Genomic DNA, 15,490 nt, shown 5'->3' with positions numbered 1-15,490 from the left:
CACTTCCTGTTGTGTCGTCCTTTTACGGATGTCTCTGCTTCCTCTGACCCCCACAAACTAATCAGTAATCTACACAGAACCTTACAGAGGGGGAGGGAACTGAAACCAGAGTTCTTCTCTGTTACAGACTTACAGGTCCTCGAGGGTCGTCAGGCTTATGTAACGGTACAGGTCCTAGAGGGTCCTCAGGGTCCTGAAGGGTCCTCAGGATTCTGGAGCATCCTCAGGGTCCTGAGTGTCTTCAGGATTCTGGAGCATCATCAGGGTCCTGGAGGGTTCTGAGAATTCTGTAGCTTCCTCAGGGTCCTGGAGTGTTCTCGGGTTTCTGGAGGTTCTTCAGGTTTCTGGAGCATCATCAGGGTCCTGGTGTGTCTTCCGGATTCTGGAGTGTCATCTGGGTCCTGGAGGGTTCTGAGAATTCTGTAGCTTCCTCAGGGTTCTGGAGCATCTTCAGGTTTTTGGAGGGCCCTCAGGTTTCTGGACCATCCACAGGATTGTGGAGGGACCTCAGGGTCATAGAGCGTCCACAGGATTTTGGAGCATCCTCAGGGTCCTGGAGAGTACTCAAGGTTCTTGAGTGTCCTCAGGGTCCTGCAGGGTTCTCGGGATTCTGGAGTGGCCTCAGGGTTCTGGAGGGTCCTCAGGGTTCTGGAGTGTCTTCAGGATTCTGTAGCATCCTCAGGGTCCTGAAGTGTCTTCAGGGTTCTGGAGCATCCTTAGGGTTCTTGAGCGTCCTCAGGGTCCTGGAGGGTTCTTGGGATTCTGGAGTGTCCTCAGGGTTCTGGAGTGTCTTCAGGATTCTGGACTGTGCTCAGGATTCTGGAGGGTTCTAAGAATTCTGTAGCTTCCTCAGGGTCCTGGAGTGTCCTCGGGATTCTGGAGCATCCTCAGGGTCCTGGACTGTCTTCAGGATTTTGGAGCATCCGTAGGGTCCTGAAGCATCCTCAGGATTCTCGAGTATCCTTAGGGTCCTGGAGTGTCCTCAGGATTCTGGAGTGTCCTCAGGGTCCTGGAGTGTCTTCAGGATTTTGGACTGTCCTCAGGATTCTGGAGGGTTCTAAGAATTCTGTAGCTTCCCCAGGGTCCTGGAGTGTCCTCGGGATTCTAGAGCATCATGAGGGACCTGGAAGGTTCTGAGAATTCTGTAGCTTCCTTAGGATTCTGTAGTGTCCTCGGGATTCAGGAGCATCCTCAAGGTCCTGGAGTGTCCTCAGGATTCTGGAGTGTCCTCAGGGTCCTGGAGTGTCTTCAGGATTCTGGAGGGTTCTAAGAATTCTGTAGCTTCCTTAGGATTCTGTAGTGTCCTCAGGATTCTGTAGTGTCCTCGGGATTCTGGAGGATCCTCAGGACAAGATGGGGATGAAACACTGAAGGTAATTGAAGCTGTCAGACGACAATTTGTCGTCACGTTGGTTTCATACAGAACAAATCTGTTCTGGTCACAAACACGTTCACGTAAATATCAAACAGCAATAAAAACAATTAAAACCTGAGAAACTATAAATTAATTCAAAACATGTTTAAGACCTGCAGAGCTGAAAGGTTCCAGAAGTCTGAAGATAAAGATGATGTTTAAATATCAGCAGTGATCATGTTTAATAAGGACTGAATGTGACGTGCCTCTGTTCCTGTCAGAGAGGAGCTCTACACTACACCTCCCATCATGCACCGCGGGCTCCTGAGCACAGAGTGACGCGCTGAGTCTGATTCATGAAGCCGCTGCGCTCGCGCGGACCTCCGTTGGTGCGCTAAAACCGCACCTGACCTGCTGCTCTGACAGCGGCGGGAAGCTCGCGAAAGTCAGCGCGAAGGAAACCGGAAGTCATCGTATTAGGCTTCAAAATAAAATAAAGACTCACTGTCAAAATACGAACATTAATCTTGTTAACATGTTTTACTGTCACACAGTCTTTATCTAGCGGACTGAAATGGAGACAGATGTGTCTCAGTGTTATTTTATGTGAACAGATCAACAGTCAGCGATTTAATGTGTAATCTGTAAATATTAAACACAAATACAACATTAAATACAAAACCAGAGATATGTAAACTCAAAAAACTACTTTGCAAATATAAAACGCAGCTGCAAACACACGCACTGAACACATTTATATCAATTATAAACAAAGGAAACAGATCATTTGATTTCATGCTCGCAGATTTGTATTTCACACACACTGTTTAATATGTGTGAAAGTGTCTCATGATCACAGATTAAACACACACACACACACACACACAGATATTTCTGAGACAAATGTGTGTCCACAGACCGGAGACTGTAATTTACTGAACTTAAAAAGACAGCTGTATTGTCCTCTGCAGAGACCTCTGTTGGAAGCGATCATTGCAAAGATTAAATAATTCACGTTTTCATCGAGATAAACATTGGCTAAAAAAAACCGCTGACAGTTAAACTTTATTTTGAAAACTCCAACAGGAAGTGTCGGTGGTAATTCTTTCCGCTCTGCCGCTGTCAGTGATCCCCGGGATTCCCGTTAATATCCCGACTTTCCTTCATATTCGTGCGTTTTCTGGGCTGTTTCTGAGCCGGGGTGCCGCTGCGGGTGTCTGCCGGGCTGAAGCGTCTCTCGGCCGGCCTGCAGGAGCAGGTGCAGCCGGTGTCGGTGGTGTGGATGTTGCGGACTGACGGCGATAAATCGGCGCTGTAATCTCCGGATTTTAACTGGAAACAGCGAACAGACGGCGGCGGGAGTCAGGGGAGGGATTTTCTATCATATCCGCCTTCAGACGCTCCGTTTGTGGATTCCGTTAAATGAAGTGACGGTTAATTTGTCCCCGGTGCGACCGGAACATCGGTCAGAAGGACGGACAGTGCAGTCCTCATGGTCTCGCTGAAGGCTGGGTCGATATCCTGACATGTGTTCCCAACACGGTTTCTGTTTCTTTCCCACAGTGACCTTCTCAGCAAACACCAACACCTTCCTGTACCTTCAGAGAACATCCTGGGAATGTTCCGGTTTGGGTCATTAGTTGGAGCAACGTTCCCAAAAGGTTCGTGCACAACGTGTCTGTCATTAAAAATGTTCCCGCAAGTGCTGCCAGCTGGAGGAACCACGGGAACCCTGAAGATGAGTTATTAAAGAATACATTAATAAAACTGTGCAGAAACATCAACAACCATCAGATTTCAGAACATCTGCAGAAACCCTTAATTTACGTGCTTATTGAGAACGTTTCTTTAACTTAATTTATTTTATTGGGAGGATAATTTGTGGTAAGAAAAAAAAGGTTGTTGTAAATTGCAGGTTTAAAATTTTTTAAAACTTTACAAAAATGTTGCTCTGAAACCAAACAAACTCACAACCTTACAACAACATTCAGAGAACGTTTCTGCATTTTTATTTATTTGTTTAATTTGTGGTAGTTGGAAAAATGGTCATTGTAATTTACAGTAGGTTGGAATTTTAAGAAATTATTAAAAAAACAACAAAATAAAAAGATCCTGTGAAACCAAACAGTGACAATTTCATAACCTACAACTAATTTATTTTATTGGGAGGATAATTTGCAGTAGTTTAAAATTTTAGAAAATTTTACAAATTTTACAAAAATGTTGCTCTGAAACCAAACAAACCAACTCACAACCTTACAAAAATATTCAGTGAACATTTCTGCAACCAAAATTATTTTTATTGAGATAAAATTTGTGGTAGTTAAATATTTTAGAAAACTGTAATACAAAATAAATAAAAAAAAGTTACTATGAAACCAAACAGCGCCAATCTCATAACCTAACAAAAATATTGTGAGAACGTTTCTGAAACCTAATTTATTTTATTGGGAAAATAATTTGTGGTAGTTAGAAAAAATTTGGTTGTTGTAATTTACTGTAATTTCATATTTGGGGAAATTGTATGAAACTGTTACTCCAAAATCAGAAGAACAATCTCATAACCTAATAAAAATACTCTGAGAACGTTTCTGCTGCCTAAATTTTTTTTTTTTGGTGTAATTTGTGATAGTTGAAAAAAATGGTTGTTGTAATTTACAATAATCTAAAATTTTAGGAAATTGTAAGAACAATCAGATGCAGTGAAACCAAGCAGCAACAACCTTATGACCTTACAAAACACTGTGAGCACATTTCTGAAACTGATTTATGTTTTGGGGAGAATAATTTGTGGTAGTTTAAAATTTAAAAAAGAAAATTGAAAAGAAAAAGTTAGTTTGAAAAACATATCTGCGCTTTGAAATTATTTTTGTTTGGATGTTGATTTGTGGTGCAGGTTGGAATTATGGGAAGTGCAGTTGGATGTCGGACTCCAGTGATGGACTACAGCTCCCAGCAGCCTTAGGACCAGCAGCAGACTCTGATGCACACGCGTGTTTTTGTGTTCGTCCAGAGAGACTCTTCACAGCAGATGCTTCGGACCTGCTCACAGCTCGTCAGACTTCCTGGTTTCTTCGTATTTTTAACTTGATGTTGAGTTTTCAGTTTTAAGCCAACATGTCAGATAAGACGGCGCCGCGCTGCCAGCTGAGGCTGGAGTGGATCCACGGATACAGAGGTCACCAGTGTCGAAACAACCTCTACTACACCGCAGGGAAAGAGGTGGTGTACTTCGTGGCCGGGGTGGGCGTGGTCTACAACACCCGAGAGCACACCCAGAAGTTCTACCTGGGGCACAACGATGACATCATCAGGTGAGGAGGGGTGGGTGGGTGTGAGTCAGGGGGTGTTTTTGTATGAATCAAGACTGGCGTGCCGACCTTCATGGCCTATTGCAACGATCAGAAACCTGAACTGGTTTTTACACTAAAGTCAGAAAAAACCCTCCAGCGGCAGAAACGGGTCCATCGAAGAAAAGTTTCGTCCGTCTGAGGATTGTGAGCAAAGCTGAGTCCATAAATATACGAGGAGATCTCCATCGTTGTGTTCAGTTTTACAAACAAAGAAAAACATGTTGACACAACTCAGTCACTCTTATTTTAGAAAACTCTGAAAGGCTTCGCAGCTGGTTGCTTTACTTTAAAAGTGTTCTCATGGTTAAAACGCACCTCATCCAAACTCAACAGAAACAAAATAAAACTCACCCAAACCTTGTTAGTAGTTTAGTTCGTTAGTCCGCCGTTCCAACAGTCACCAGCTGTGGTCCACCGTATGGTGGAATTTATACTTGTGCGTCAAATGCATGCCGTACCTACATTGTAGGCTCTGCGTCGACGCCGTACCCCACACCGCAGCCTGACGCACACCTCCCCAGAGATGTAACTCCACAGTGTCACAGTGACGCAGACCTCCTGTCTGTCTCTGTGAGCTGAAACCATTTCCCTCAGTGGAAACAAAGCTTTGATTTACTTTAATTTCACAGATAAGAAACAATAAATTGTGAAGACAATAAAGCCTCCACACACTGTGTGTGATTTATCCTGGCTGAAATATGAGCAGAGCAAATCTCTGCTAGCTGCTAGGCTAATATATACAATGTAAAATGCCACAGGCTTGTGCTAATAACGTTAGCATGTGTTTAGCAATGTTTCCATTCACTGATTCAAAATCGTTTTCCAGTGTACAGCTGAATGCAGCTCGTTGGTTTGCTCCTCGCCTGCTGTCTCTCTGTCTCTGTTTATCAGACCATAAATTACATAAAACATTAGCAGCTAGCTGCTCTGCAGTCAGTCCTCCTCTCCTCGCTGCTACGAGATGGAAACAGAGGTCACAGCAGTGGCTGTAGCATCTTAAATTCAGCCGTGACAAATCACAGCTCTGGGGTTCACAGTGGGCGGGGTCTAATCAGTGTAACAGCAGCAACAGAAAGTTTGCTGATCTGGTGGGGAGTTTCCCCGGACTGTCCGCCATTGTCTGCTTTCAAATCAGTTAAACTAAACTGGAGATCAGTCCAGTGATTGTGAAGCAGCCCAATCAGGTTGATACCAGACACCAGGAGACCGGCCGTTACACCAGGAGAGCTGGACAGGGCCGTAGAAGGGCATCAACCCAGCAGCAGGACCGCTATCTGCTCCTTTGTGTGAGGAGGAACAGGAGGAGCACTGCCAGAGCCCTACAACATGACCTCCAGCAGGCTACTGGTGTGCATGTTTCTGACCACACTGTCAGAAACAGACTCCATGAGGGTGGCATGAGGGCCCCACGTCCTCTAGTGGGACCTGTGCTCACAGCCCAGCACCATGGAGGGTCACACAGACCTCCATGTCATGGCCAACAGTACCCTCACTACTGTTAGGTATCAGGATGAAATCCTCAGACCTTACGCTGGTGCAGAGGGCCCTGGGTTCCTCCTGGTGCAGGGGGCCCTGGGTTCCTCCTGGTGCAGAGGGCCCTGGGTTCCTCCTGGTGCAGGGGGCCCTGGGTTCCTCCTGGTGCGGTGGGCCCTGGGTTCCTCCTGGTGCAGAGGGTCCTGGGTTCCTCCTGGTGCAGTGGGCCCTGGGTTCCTCCTGGTGCAGAGGGCCCTGGGTTCCTCCTGGTGCAGAGGGTCCTGGGTTCCTCCTGGTGCAGTGGGCCCTGGGTTCCTCCTGGTGCAGAGGGTCCTGGGTTCCTCCTGGTGCAGTGGGCCCTGGGTTCCTCCTGGTGCAGTGGGCCCTGGGTTCCTCCTGGTGTAGAGGGTCCTGGGTTCCTCCTGGTGCAGAGGGTCCTGGGTTCCTCCTGGTGCAGGGGGCCCTGGGTTCCTCCTGGTGCAGTGGGCCCTGGGTTCCTCCTGGTGCAGGACCCGGCCTCATGTGTCCAGAGTGTAGACAGTTCCTGGATGATGAAGGCAGTGATGTCATTGACTGGCCCTCTCGTTCCCCTGACCTAAATCCAGCTGAGCACCTATGGGACGTTATGTATCAGTGTGTCCACCACAGACTGTCCAGGAGCTCACTGATGCCCTGATCCAGGTCTGGGAGGAGATCCATCCTCCGACTCATCAGGAGTGCAGCTGTTGTCAGGAGGTCATACAGGCAGGCATCCGTTGTGACCGTTGTTACGTCATTTTGTTCTCGACTAATTAAATACAGTGTTCATCAGTAAAGATTTTACGCTTCAGTCGTTCATCAGGATCTGATGTGAGATTTAAGAGTTCCCCTCAGTTTATAGAGCGGTGTGTATTCAGAGGTCACCTGACCTCAGGTAAAGTTTCCTGTCTAATGGTGATATTAAAATCTAACTGTTGATGTATCACATGGCTGATTGATGAGCAGGAGTGTGTTTCCATGGAAACAACAGATGAAGCTGTGATGTGGTCCTCCTGTGGTTCTCACTCCCACACACACACACACACACACACACACACGCTGTGACAGATGTTCCAGATGTTGCTGCAGGCTCACCTGCAGGTGTCAGTGTGACCCAGTTCTGCGGCTTACGTTTCATCTCTGTTAAAGGAGCAGTCCGCTCTTTATCTGCTCTCGCATACCGCACAGACTCCTCCGGGAGGCGTCCTCATTACACCACATCATCAACATCCAGATGTTTGCAGAAATGAACAAACCTGGAGGTGTTCAGGTGAGCTGACTGACACTCCACAGGTGAGATCGTACCTGATGATGATGATGTCAGGACTCGTTTCTGATGGTGCGAGAAAGCTTCTTGGATTCATGTCAGTAACTTCCTCTTTTTTAAAGGATGTTTCAAACGATATGTGTTTGAATCTGGACTTCCTCCCACTGCACGCATCATCTCCGCTTTTAAATGAGCCTCCATCATTGACCTCAGATTGGCCCCGCCCACCTCCACTCACTACATTAGAAACCAGCCAGCGCTCTGCCGACACATCCTCACTGTGACCTCGTCACATGTCCACGTTTGGTCATGGACTTTCCACGTCTACATATGACGTCCAAGGTACCCTGGGTGTGTTGGTTGTTGACGTTCTGGGACGCCGTGTCAACTTCAGCCTGTTACATGCATTGTCTGTTTTAACGTTTAGCCAACACACACACGTGGTTACGTTTAGCTGACACACACACACGTGGTTACGTTTAGCCGACACACACACACGTGGTTACGTTTAGCCAACACACACACACGTGGTTACGTTTAGCCAACACACACGTGGTTACATTTAGCCAACACACACGTGGTTACGTTTAGCCAACACACACGTGGTTACGTTTAGCCGACACACACACACGTGGTTACGTTTAGCCAACACATACACGTGGTTACATTTAGCCGACACACACACACGTGGTTACGTTTAGCTGACACACACACGTGGTTACATTTAGCCGACACACACACGTGGTTACATTTAGCCAACACACACACACGTGGTTACGTTTAGCCAACACACACACACGTGGTTACATTTAGCCGACACACACACGTGGTTATGTTTAGCCGACACACACACGTGGTTACGTTTAGCCAACACACACACACGTGGTTACGTTTAGCCAACACACACACACGTGGTTGGGTTTAGGAACAAAGAACAGGGTTTGTCTTTACAATCTTACAGGAAGTGAACACCGGCCTCCTGGGTGAAAGTCGGGGGTTGTTGGACCCACCCACACCACTCGGGATTTCGGCCCCTTAACTTACGCTGTTCGGCTGCGTTTTTCTCCTGATGCCTCTGAGAGCCATTAAACAACAACAGCGCCTGGCTGCGTGTCACGCCAGCGTGAAAGGATGGCTTTTTTTTTCTCAGTGTGCATCATCATGGTGACCTCTGTGGACGAGGACCTGCTCCCTGTGCAGATATAAACAGCTCATTCTGACCTTAACGAGAACACAACCATTCGGATTCTCAGCTCGTTGAAGAAAACACACTGATTAGATTTAAATCTGACATCCTGGAGCTTTAAGCAAAAATACAAAAAATTGATTTCAGTTTTTTTCTCAGAGTTTAATAAATTTCTATGATAATAACTCAACATCTAATAATTCTGGACAAAATAAGAAATTAGATTTTTGTTATTCACAGAACAGTCAGTCAGTTAATAACAGACACAGAAACTAACGATGAAGCATTGACGGCTGGATCGACCTTGTGGGAAAAAAAAGGTGTGATCTTTCAGAGAATACTGTATAAAAATTTTAGAATTGTTTCTGTTCAAAAAAGAGAAATTAATTTGTTATTATCGACATAAAACTTCAAACAACACTTTGGTTAATTCACAGATGGTGTTTGTGATATTACAGTTTTGTTGCAATTAAAAAAACAACATAAAACCACTGTAAAAACTTTAAGTTATTTCTGTAAAATTAGGATTTTTTTACAGCGTACATGACGATCATGTGACTCCGTGAAGCTTCCTGAACTGACTGTGATGGATGGCTATTGGCTGACTGTTACGTCCAATCACATTGAGTCAGGTGGTGACAGTGACAGCTGTCGACGTTATAACGAGGTTTATTTTTCATTGAATAATTTAATCTTTATTCTTTAATGATAAAGACGTTGGTTCATGAAGGACGGTCTGTCTCTCAGACAAACTGTAAACGATGTCTTCGTCTCGGATCGAACGCCGGTTCATCGATTAGATGCTCCTTTAGCCGCTGACCACGCCGCTGGCTGAGAGGGACGCAGACAGGAAGTAGGGGTCGGTGTTTGAGACGCACGGCCTGATGGGAGCTGACAGCTGGAAGAAAAATGCTGACGATGATGACGAGCTGATGAAGCTGCTGAGTCCTTCCCATCATCCTCTGCTCGGTCCTGACACGTCCTTGTCCTCTGTCCACTGTCTCCGTCTGTCCTCTCGCTTTAAATGAGACATTCTGTGTGAGGGGACACAGGGACAGGAGGACAGAGACATGAGGACAGAGACATGAGGACAGGGACATGGGGACATGAGGACAGGGACATGAGGACAGAGACAGGGACTTGACAATAGAGACATGAGGACAGGGACATGAGGACAGGGACAGAGGCATGAGGACAGGGACAGGGACATGACAATAGAGACATGAGGACAGGGACAGGAAGACAGGGACAGGAGGACAGGGACATGACAACAGAGACATGAGGACAGAGACATGAGGACAGAGACAGGGACATGAGGACAGGGACATGAGGACAGAGACATGAGGACAGGGACATGGGGACATGAGGACAGGGACATGAGGACAGGGACATGAGGACAGAGACAGGGACATGAGGACAGGGACATGAGGACAGAGACATGAGGACAGGGACATGGGGACATGAGGACAGAGACAGGGACATGAGGACAGGGACACGAGGACAGAGACAGGGACATGACAATAGAGACATGAGGACAGAGACATGAGGACAGGGACAGGGACATGACAATAGAGACATGAGGACAGAGGCATGAGGACAGGGACATGAGGACAGAGACATGAGGACAGAGACAGGGACATGACAATAGAGACATGAGAACAGGGACATGAGGACAGGGACATGACAATAGAGACATGAGGACAGAGACACGAGGACAGAGACAGGGACATGAGGACAGGGACATGGGGACATGAGGACAGGGACATGAGGACAGAGACAGGGACATGACAATAGAGACATGAGGACAGGGACATGAGGACAGGGACAGAGGCATGAGGACAGAGACAGGGACATGACAATAGAGACATGAGGACAGGGACAGGAAGACAGGGACAGGAGGACAGGGACATGACAACAGAGACATGAGGACAGAGACATGAGGACAGAGACAGGGACATGAGGACAGGGACATGAGGACAGAGACAGGGACATGAGGACAGGGACATGAGGACAGGGACATGGGGACATGAGGACAGAGACAGGGACATGAGGACAGAGACAGGGACATGAGGACAGGGACATGAGAACAGGGACATGAGGACAGAGACACGAGGACAGAGACAGGGACATGACAATAGAGACATGAGGACAGAGACATGAGGACAGGGACAGGGACATGACAATAGAGACATGAGGACAGAGGCATGAGGACAGGGACATGAGGACAGAGACATGAGGACAGAGACAGGGACATGACAATAGAGACATGAGAACAGGGACATGAGGACAAGGACATGACAATAGAGACATGAGGACAGGGACAGGAAGACAGGGACAGGAGGACAGGGACATGACAACAGAGACATGAGGACAGAGACATGAGGACAGAGACAGGGACATGAGGACAGGGACATGGGGACATGAGGACAGGGACATGAGGACAGAGACAGGGACATGAGGACAGGGACATGAGAACAGGGACATGAGGACAGAGACATGAGGACAGAGACAGGGACATGAGGACAGGGACATGAGGACAGGGACAGAGGCATGAGGACAGAGACAGGGACATGACAATAGAGACATGAGGACAGGAAGACAGGGACAGGGACATGAGGACAGGGACATGAGGACAGAGACATGAGGACAGAGACAGGGACATGAGAACAGGGACATGAGGACAGAGACATGAGGACAGAGACAGGGACATGAGAACAGGGACATGAGGACAGAGACATGAGGACAGAGACAGGGACATGACAATAGAGACATGAGGACAGGGACATGAGGACAGGGACATGAGGACAGAGACAGGGACATGAGGACAGGGACATGGGGACAGGGACATGAGGACAGAGACATGAAGACAGAGACATGAAGACAGAGACAGGGACATGACAATAGAGACATGAGGACAGAGACATGAAGACAGAGACAGGGACATGACAATAGAGACATGAGGACAGAGACATGAGGACAGAGACAGGGACATGACAATAGAGACATGAGGACAGGGACATGAGGACAGAGACATGAGGACAGGGACATGAGGACAGGGACATGAGGACAGAGACATGAGGACAGAGACGCCTGCAGCCGCGCAGATGTCCGTCAGCAGGCAGCTCTGTGTAGAAACCTTTAAATGCTTTGTCAGCCAATCACACGTCTCTGTCCTCGTCTGTCTCTGTGAGGTCACTCTGATGTTTCGCCGCCGCCGGCTGATGAGGCTACAGTTTTGACAGGAAGTTAAGAACATGATGAGCCGAGCGGTCGGCTGAAAGTCAAGTGACAGAAACACGATTTAAAGACGTTTGACACGAGCACAGATTGTCAGACGGGACATTTATAGAAACTGGTATTGTGGGTTCTTCTGAGCGCGTGCACGGCGCCGTGGAGCGTTGGCGAAATAACCAATGTGTCGGTGAAGATTCTCAGTCGTCCAGGTCATGGCGATCCTAAGTGCTGCAGCGTAGGCAGCTGGACCTGCTTGAGTTTCGTGAAGACGTTTGGCCTCTCATCCATGAAGCTCCCTCAGGTCTAATGGACTGGTGTTTGTAGAAACCAGTTGCAATGGTCAGTCTGTCCACCAGGAGGAGCAGTGGAGTTACTGAGGGAGCTCCCCATATTTAATGATTATCACTGTAGGTGATACCATTATTATGGCTGTGTGAATGTGATGTATGCTGCTGTTACACCTCCCACTCGTTTACACAGTGTGCAAAAGACAAGAAGTTCTTTTAACCTCAGTGAACATGTTGTTTTCAGACTACACGCCAACAAATATGGACTGACGCAGAATCGTCGTTGGATAAGAACAGCGTGTGAATATTGGAAATGATGACAGATCTTTTCTTTTTTAATTATTATTTTGAGGACTGTACAAGGCTCTGCACACGCTCTGCCTGCCGCACGCAGCTCGGCTTCACCTCATTGATCCGTCGCTGTGCGTCTGAACAGATTCATGGAGGAGAGATTTCACAAAGCTCTGCTCATTCAGCCGTTTGACAAAGTGTGACAATGACTCCTCGGCTCCTCTGCTCACCACATGTTCATAGCATCATGTTGTGCCCTTTAGTTCCTACGGAGTGGGACGTTGCCATTGAGTGGCCATCTGAAGCAGATCCCAACCCCCACACTGCGTTAGCAGCACTTGTCTGAGCAATAATACGTATCTTTGTTGTGGCTGTGCAGTAATTATATATGTGTAGTTCATGGTGCTGTTAGTCCGCCCTGCCTCCGCTTAAATATGTGCGAAAGCCTCCAGCAAACTATTCTTTTTTTTGTGTGCATGTTTTAATACTTAATTACTCCATGGCATTAATCGTGACTATGAAAGAGGAGAGAAAGGTTCTGGTTTTGTCGGGTTTTTAACGAATTTCATCAGTTTTAAATATGAAGAACTATAAATGTCACTTGGCCGAAGCTGTCAGTCAGTCAGTGGATGGAAGTTGGCCTGAGGTTGGCAGCATCTGGAAGGCTTTCAGAAGGCCTGGGAAATCTGAAGACGCTGCATCTGTAACTGTGCGTTCAAGACGTAACGTGGGGCGCTGATTCACAGGGTATCACACAAACCGTTCTAAGAGGATACACTGAACGCACAACAGCTAGCGTTAGCATCACATTTAGGTTCCAGTTAGATTCTGGGTTGTCTGGATAATGGTGACTGTATTCTGCTGGTGACAAACAAAGGTTTGTGGAGCACTGGTGCTCTTTCGTCAACCAGCCTGAATTGCCACCAGTTCTGAGTGGAACCAATGTGATCAATGACGTGTCATCAACAGTGGGCGTTACACAACAGAAGCAAAATCGACAAATACGTTAATTACATGTGAGCTTTTGTTCTGTTATTACAGAAATGTTTTTGACCAGAAACAAGCAGGAACCAGCTGAGAATGAGAACACTGCTCACCTGATGTCTGCATCCTCTCTGTCTGATCTGTAGAATAAGACACGTCCACTGATGTCATCACGGTTTAAACTTCAGGTCAAGAAAAACCTGCTCTTTTTTGTTTTCATCTGAGCAGCAACTTTTCAGGTTCTGAACCAGTTTGTTTTTGGCTGAAATCCTCTGAACGGTTCAAAAGTAGGAGCAGGAACCAGAACAGAACCAGTTTCATGTTGGTGGAGAAGTGATATGTGTGGAGGTGAGAGACACCGCAGACGAAGACAAGGACAGACACCAGGACATATGAACTGGTTCTGATGAAGAAGACCCATCTCCACCAAACCCTTTCAGTACAGCACCTTTGGAACCAACAGTGACCCTTCAGACATGGTACCTAGTAGGGGTGCAACGGTACAGGTAGCCCATGGTACTGTCCGTACCTCAGTTTTTGGGCCACGGTTTCGGTTCGGTTTTGGTACGTGTTTTGTGCGTAAAGAGAACAGTTTTTTTTTCTCCCAAAATGATCTCTTTATTTTGCTTGACTTTGCACTTGACGTGCTGCTGTGTTGTGCTACAGCCTATTCAACGCAACACAGGCTCTGCTGCATAGACCGGCTCGGGTATAATTGTCATTCAGGAAAATTTGAAAATAAGATAAATAATATAAAGTTATTTAGTTTGTTTAATAAAAGGACAAGGGATGGGGGGGGGGGCACTAGACATGTTTCAAGCAACGTTTGCAGACAGTGAAATTTCTGTTAACAGTTTTCACTCGTCGTTTTATGCAACAGTGAAACCGAAATGATCCCACACCAGAGATTTGTATGAAGCCGGTGCTTCGGCTCCAGTTACAACAGTGTGAGGGGGTGAGTGGGCGGAGCCACAACAGTGATTGGACATTAAAGGAAATGGCCACTTTAGAATGTAAATACAGACAGTACTTACTGACCCTCGTGCCGACAAGAAGTCCAGCGTAGTTTTTCAATCCACAGAACTCGTTCGGGGTATCGGAGGATAACAGCGACACTTGAAGTGCACGGAACCCACATTTTGAAAATGTAATAAAACTCCACTAATGCATTTCAGAAACGTCAGAACGGCTCGTCCGTCGTAATCCAAGTGCTCTGAAGCCGCAGCATGCAAAACTGACTTGAAAAGACGTAATTCACTCCACTTTTATTGCATCATTTCTCACCGTGGTCAGTTAGCCTGCAGGAGTGCTGTGTTTACATGGCAACTCGCACGAGACTAGCTGATGGCTAGTGGTGGTGCTAGTTCTCGAGTCTCGCGCGAGTTGCCATGTAAACACAGCACTCCTTTATGGATGGCGGGTTTTTTAATAGAAATAGAAGGAATTTAAAAAGGTGGAGGCGTAGCTGTGTACATCAACTCAACATTGAAATGTAAGGTCATTGGGAATATGACAACTGTAGACAATATAATGGGAATTATCAAAGTGGAATTATTAATGAAAAAGCTTAAAGTGCTATAATCAGTTGTGTTAACGGATCACCAGGTTCCTGTGTAGAGACCTTTACAGCCAAAATAACAGAGAGCCACTATAACTTAAGAGGAACAGAGATCTTTAAAAAGCGGAGATTCAGGACCAAAGTGAAGGAGTCAGTTTATGGAACAGTCTGAACAAAGTAACCAGATAATCTAAATCCAACATTACATTTAAAGAGTGACTAAACCAGTATGCTAAGGAGATATAATGAACTATGTTAGATAAGTTCGATTGATATACCTGTTGTCATGACAGGGTTAAAAAAACGTGTGTGTGTGTGTGTGTGTGTGTGTGTGTAGATATCTTTGCACGTATATGTGACCTTTGAATGTTAAAAATTGAATTGTAAGTCAGCAACTAACTAAGCAATGTGAGTGGGTGTGTGAGCCTGTTGTTATTTTATTTATTTTGTTGTTTGTTTGTTTGTTGTTTGACAGAGGGGTAGAT

The 15,490-nt window shown here is 46.5% G+C and overlaps 1 protein-coding gene across 2 annotated transcripts in view; it reads left to right on the top strand.

The window, feature by feature from the left end:
- The first annotated feature begins 2,024 nt into the window (after positions 1 to 2,024).
- LOC125885754 (echinoderm microtubule-associated protein-like 6) overlaps positions 2,025 to 15,490 on the top strand; it is a 52,983-nt gene continuing 39,517 nt past the window's right edge. For both annotated transcript variants that reach the window (XM_049571515.1, XM_049571513.1), the window contains exons 1-2: positions 2,025 to 3,015; positions 4,251 to 4,668. In XM_049571515.1, coding sequence (XP_049427472.1) covers positions 4,472 to 4,668 — 197 coding nt within the window. In that variant the 5' untranslated portion in view covers positions 2,025 to 3,015; positions 4,251 to 4,471. The remainder of the gene's footprint in view (positions 3,016 to 4,250; positions 4,669 to 15,490) is intronic.

The sequence above is a fragment of the Epinephelus fuscoguttatus genome, linkage group LG3 (genome assembly GCF_011397635.1).
Source record: "Epinephelus fuscoguttatus linkage group LG3, E.fuscoguttatus.final_Chr_v1".
Classification (NCBI taxonomy): domain Eukaryota; kingdom Metazoa; phylum Chordata; class Actinopteri; order Perciformes; family Serranidae; genus Epinephelus; species Epinephelus fuscoguttatus.
Note: the sequence above shows the minus strand (reverse complement) of the source record. Positions and strands in the feature narration are given on the sequence as shown.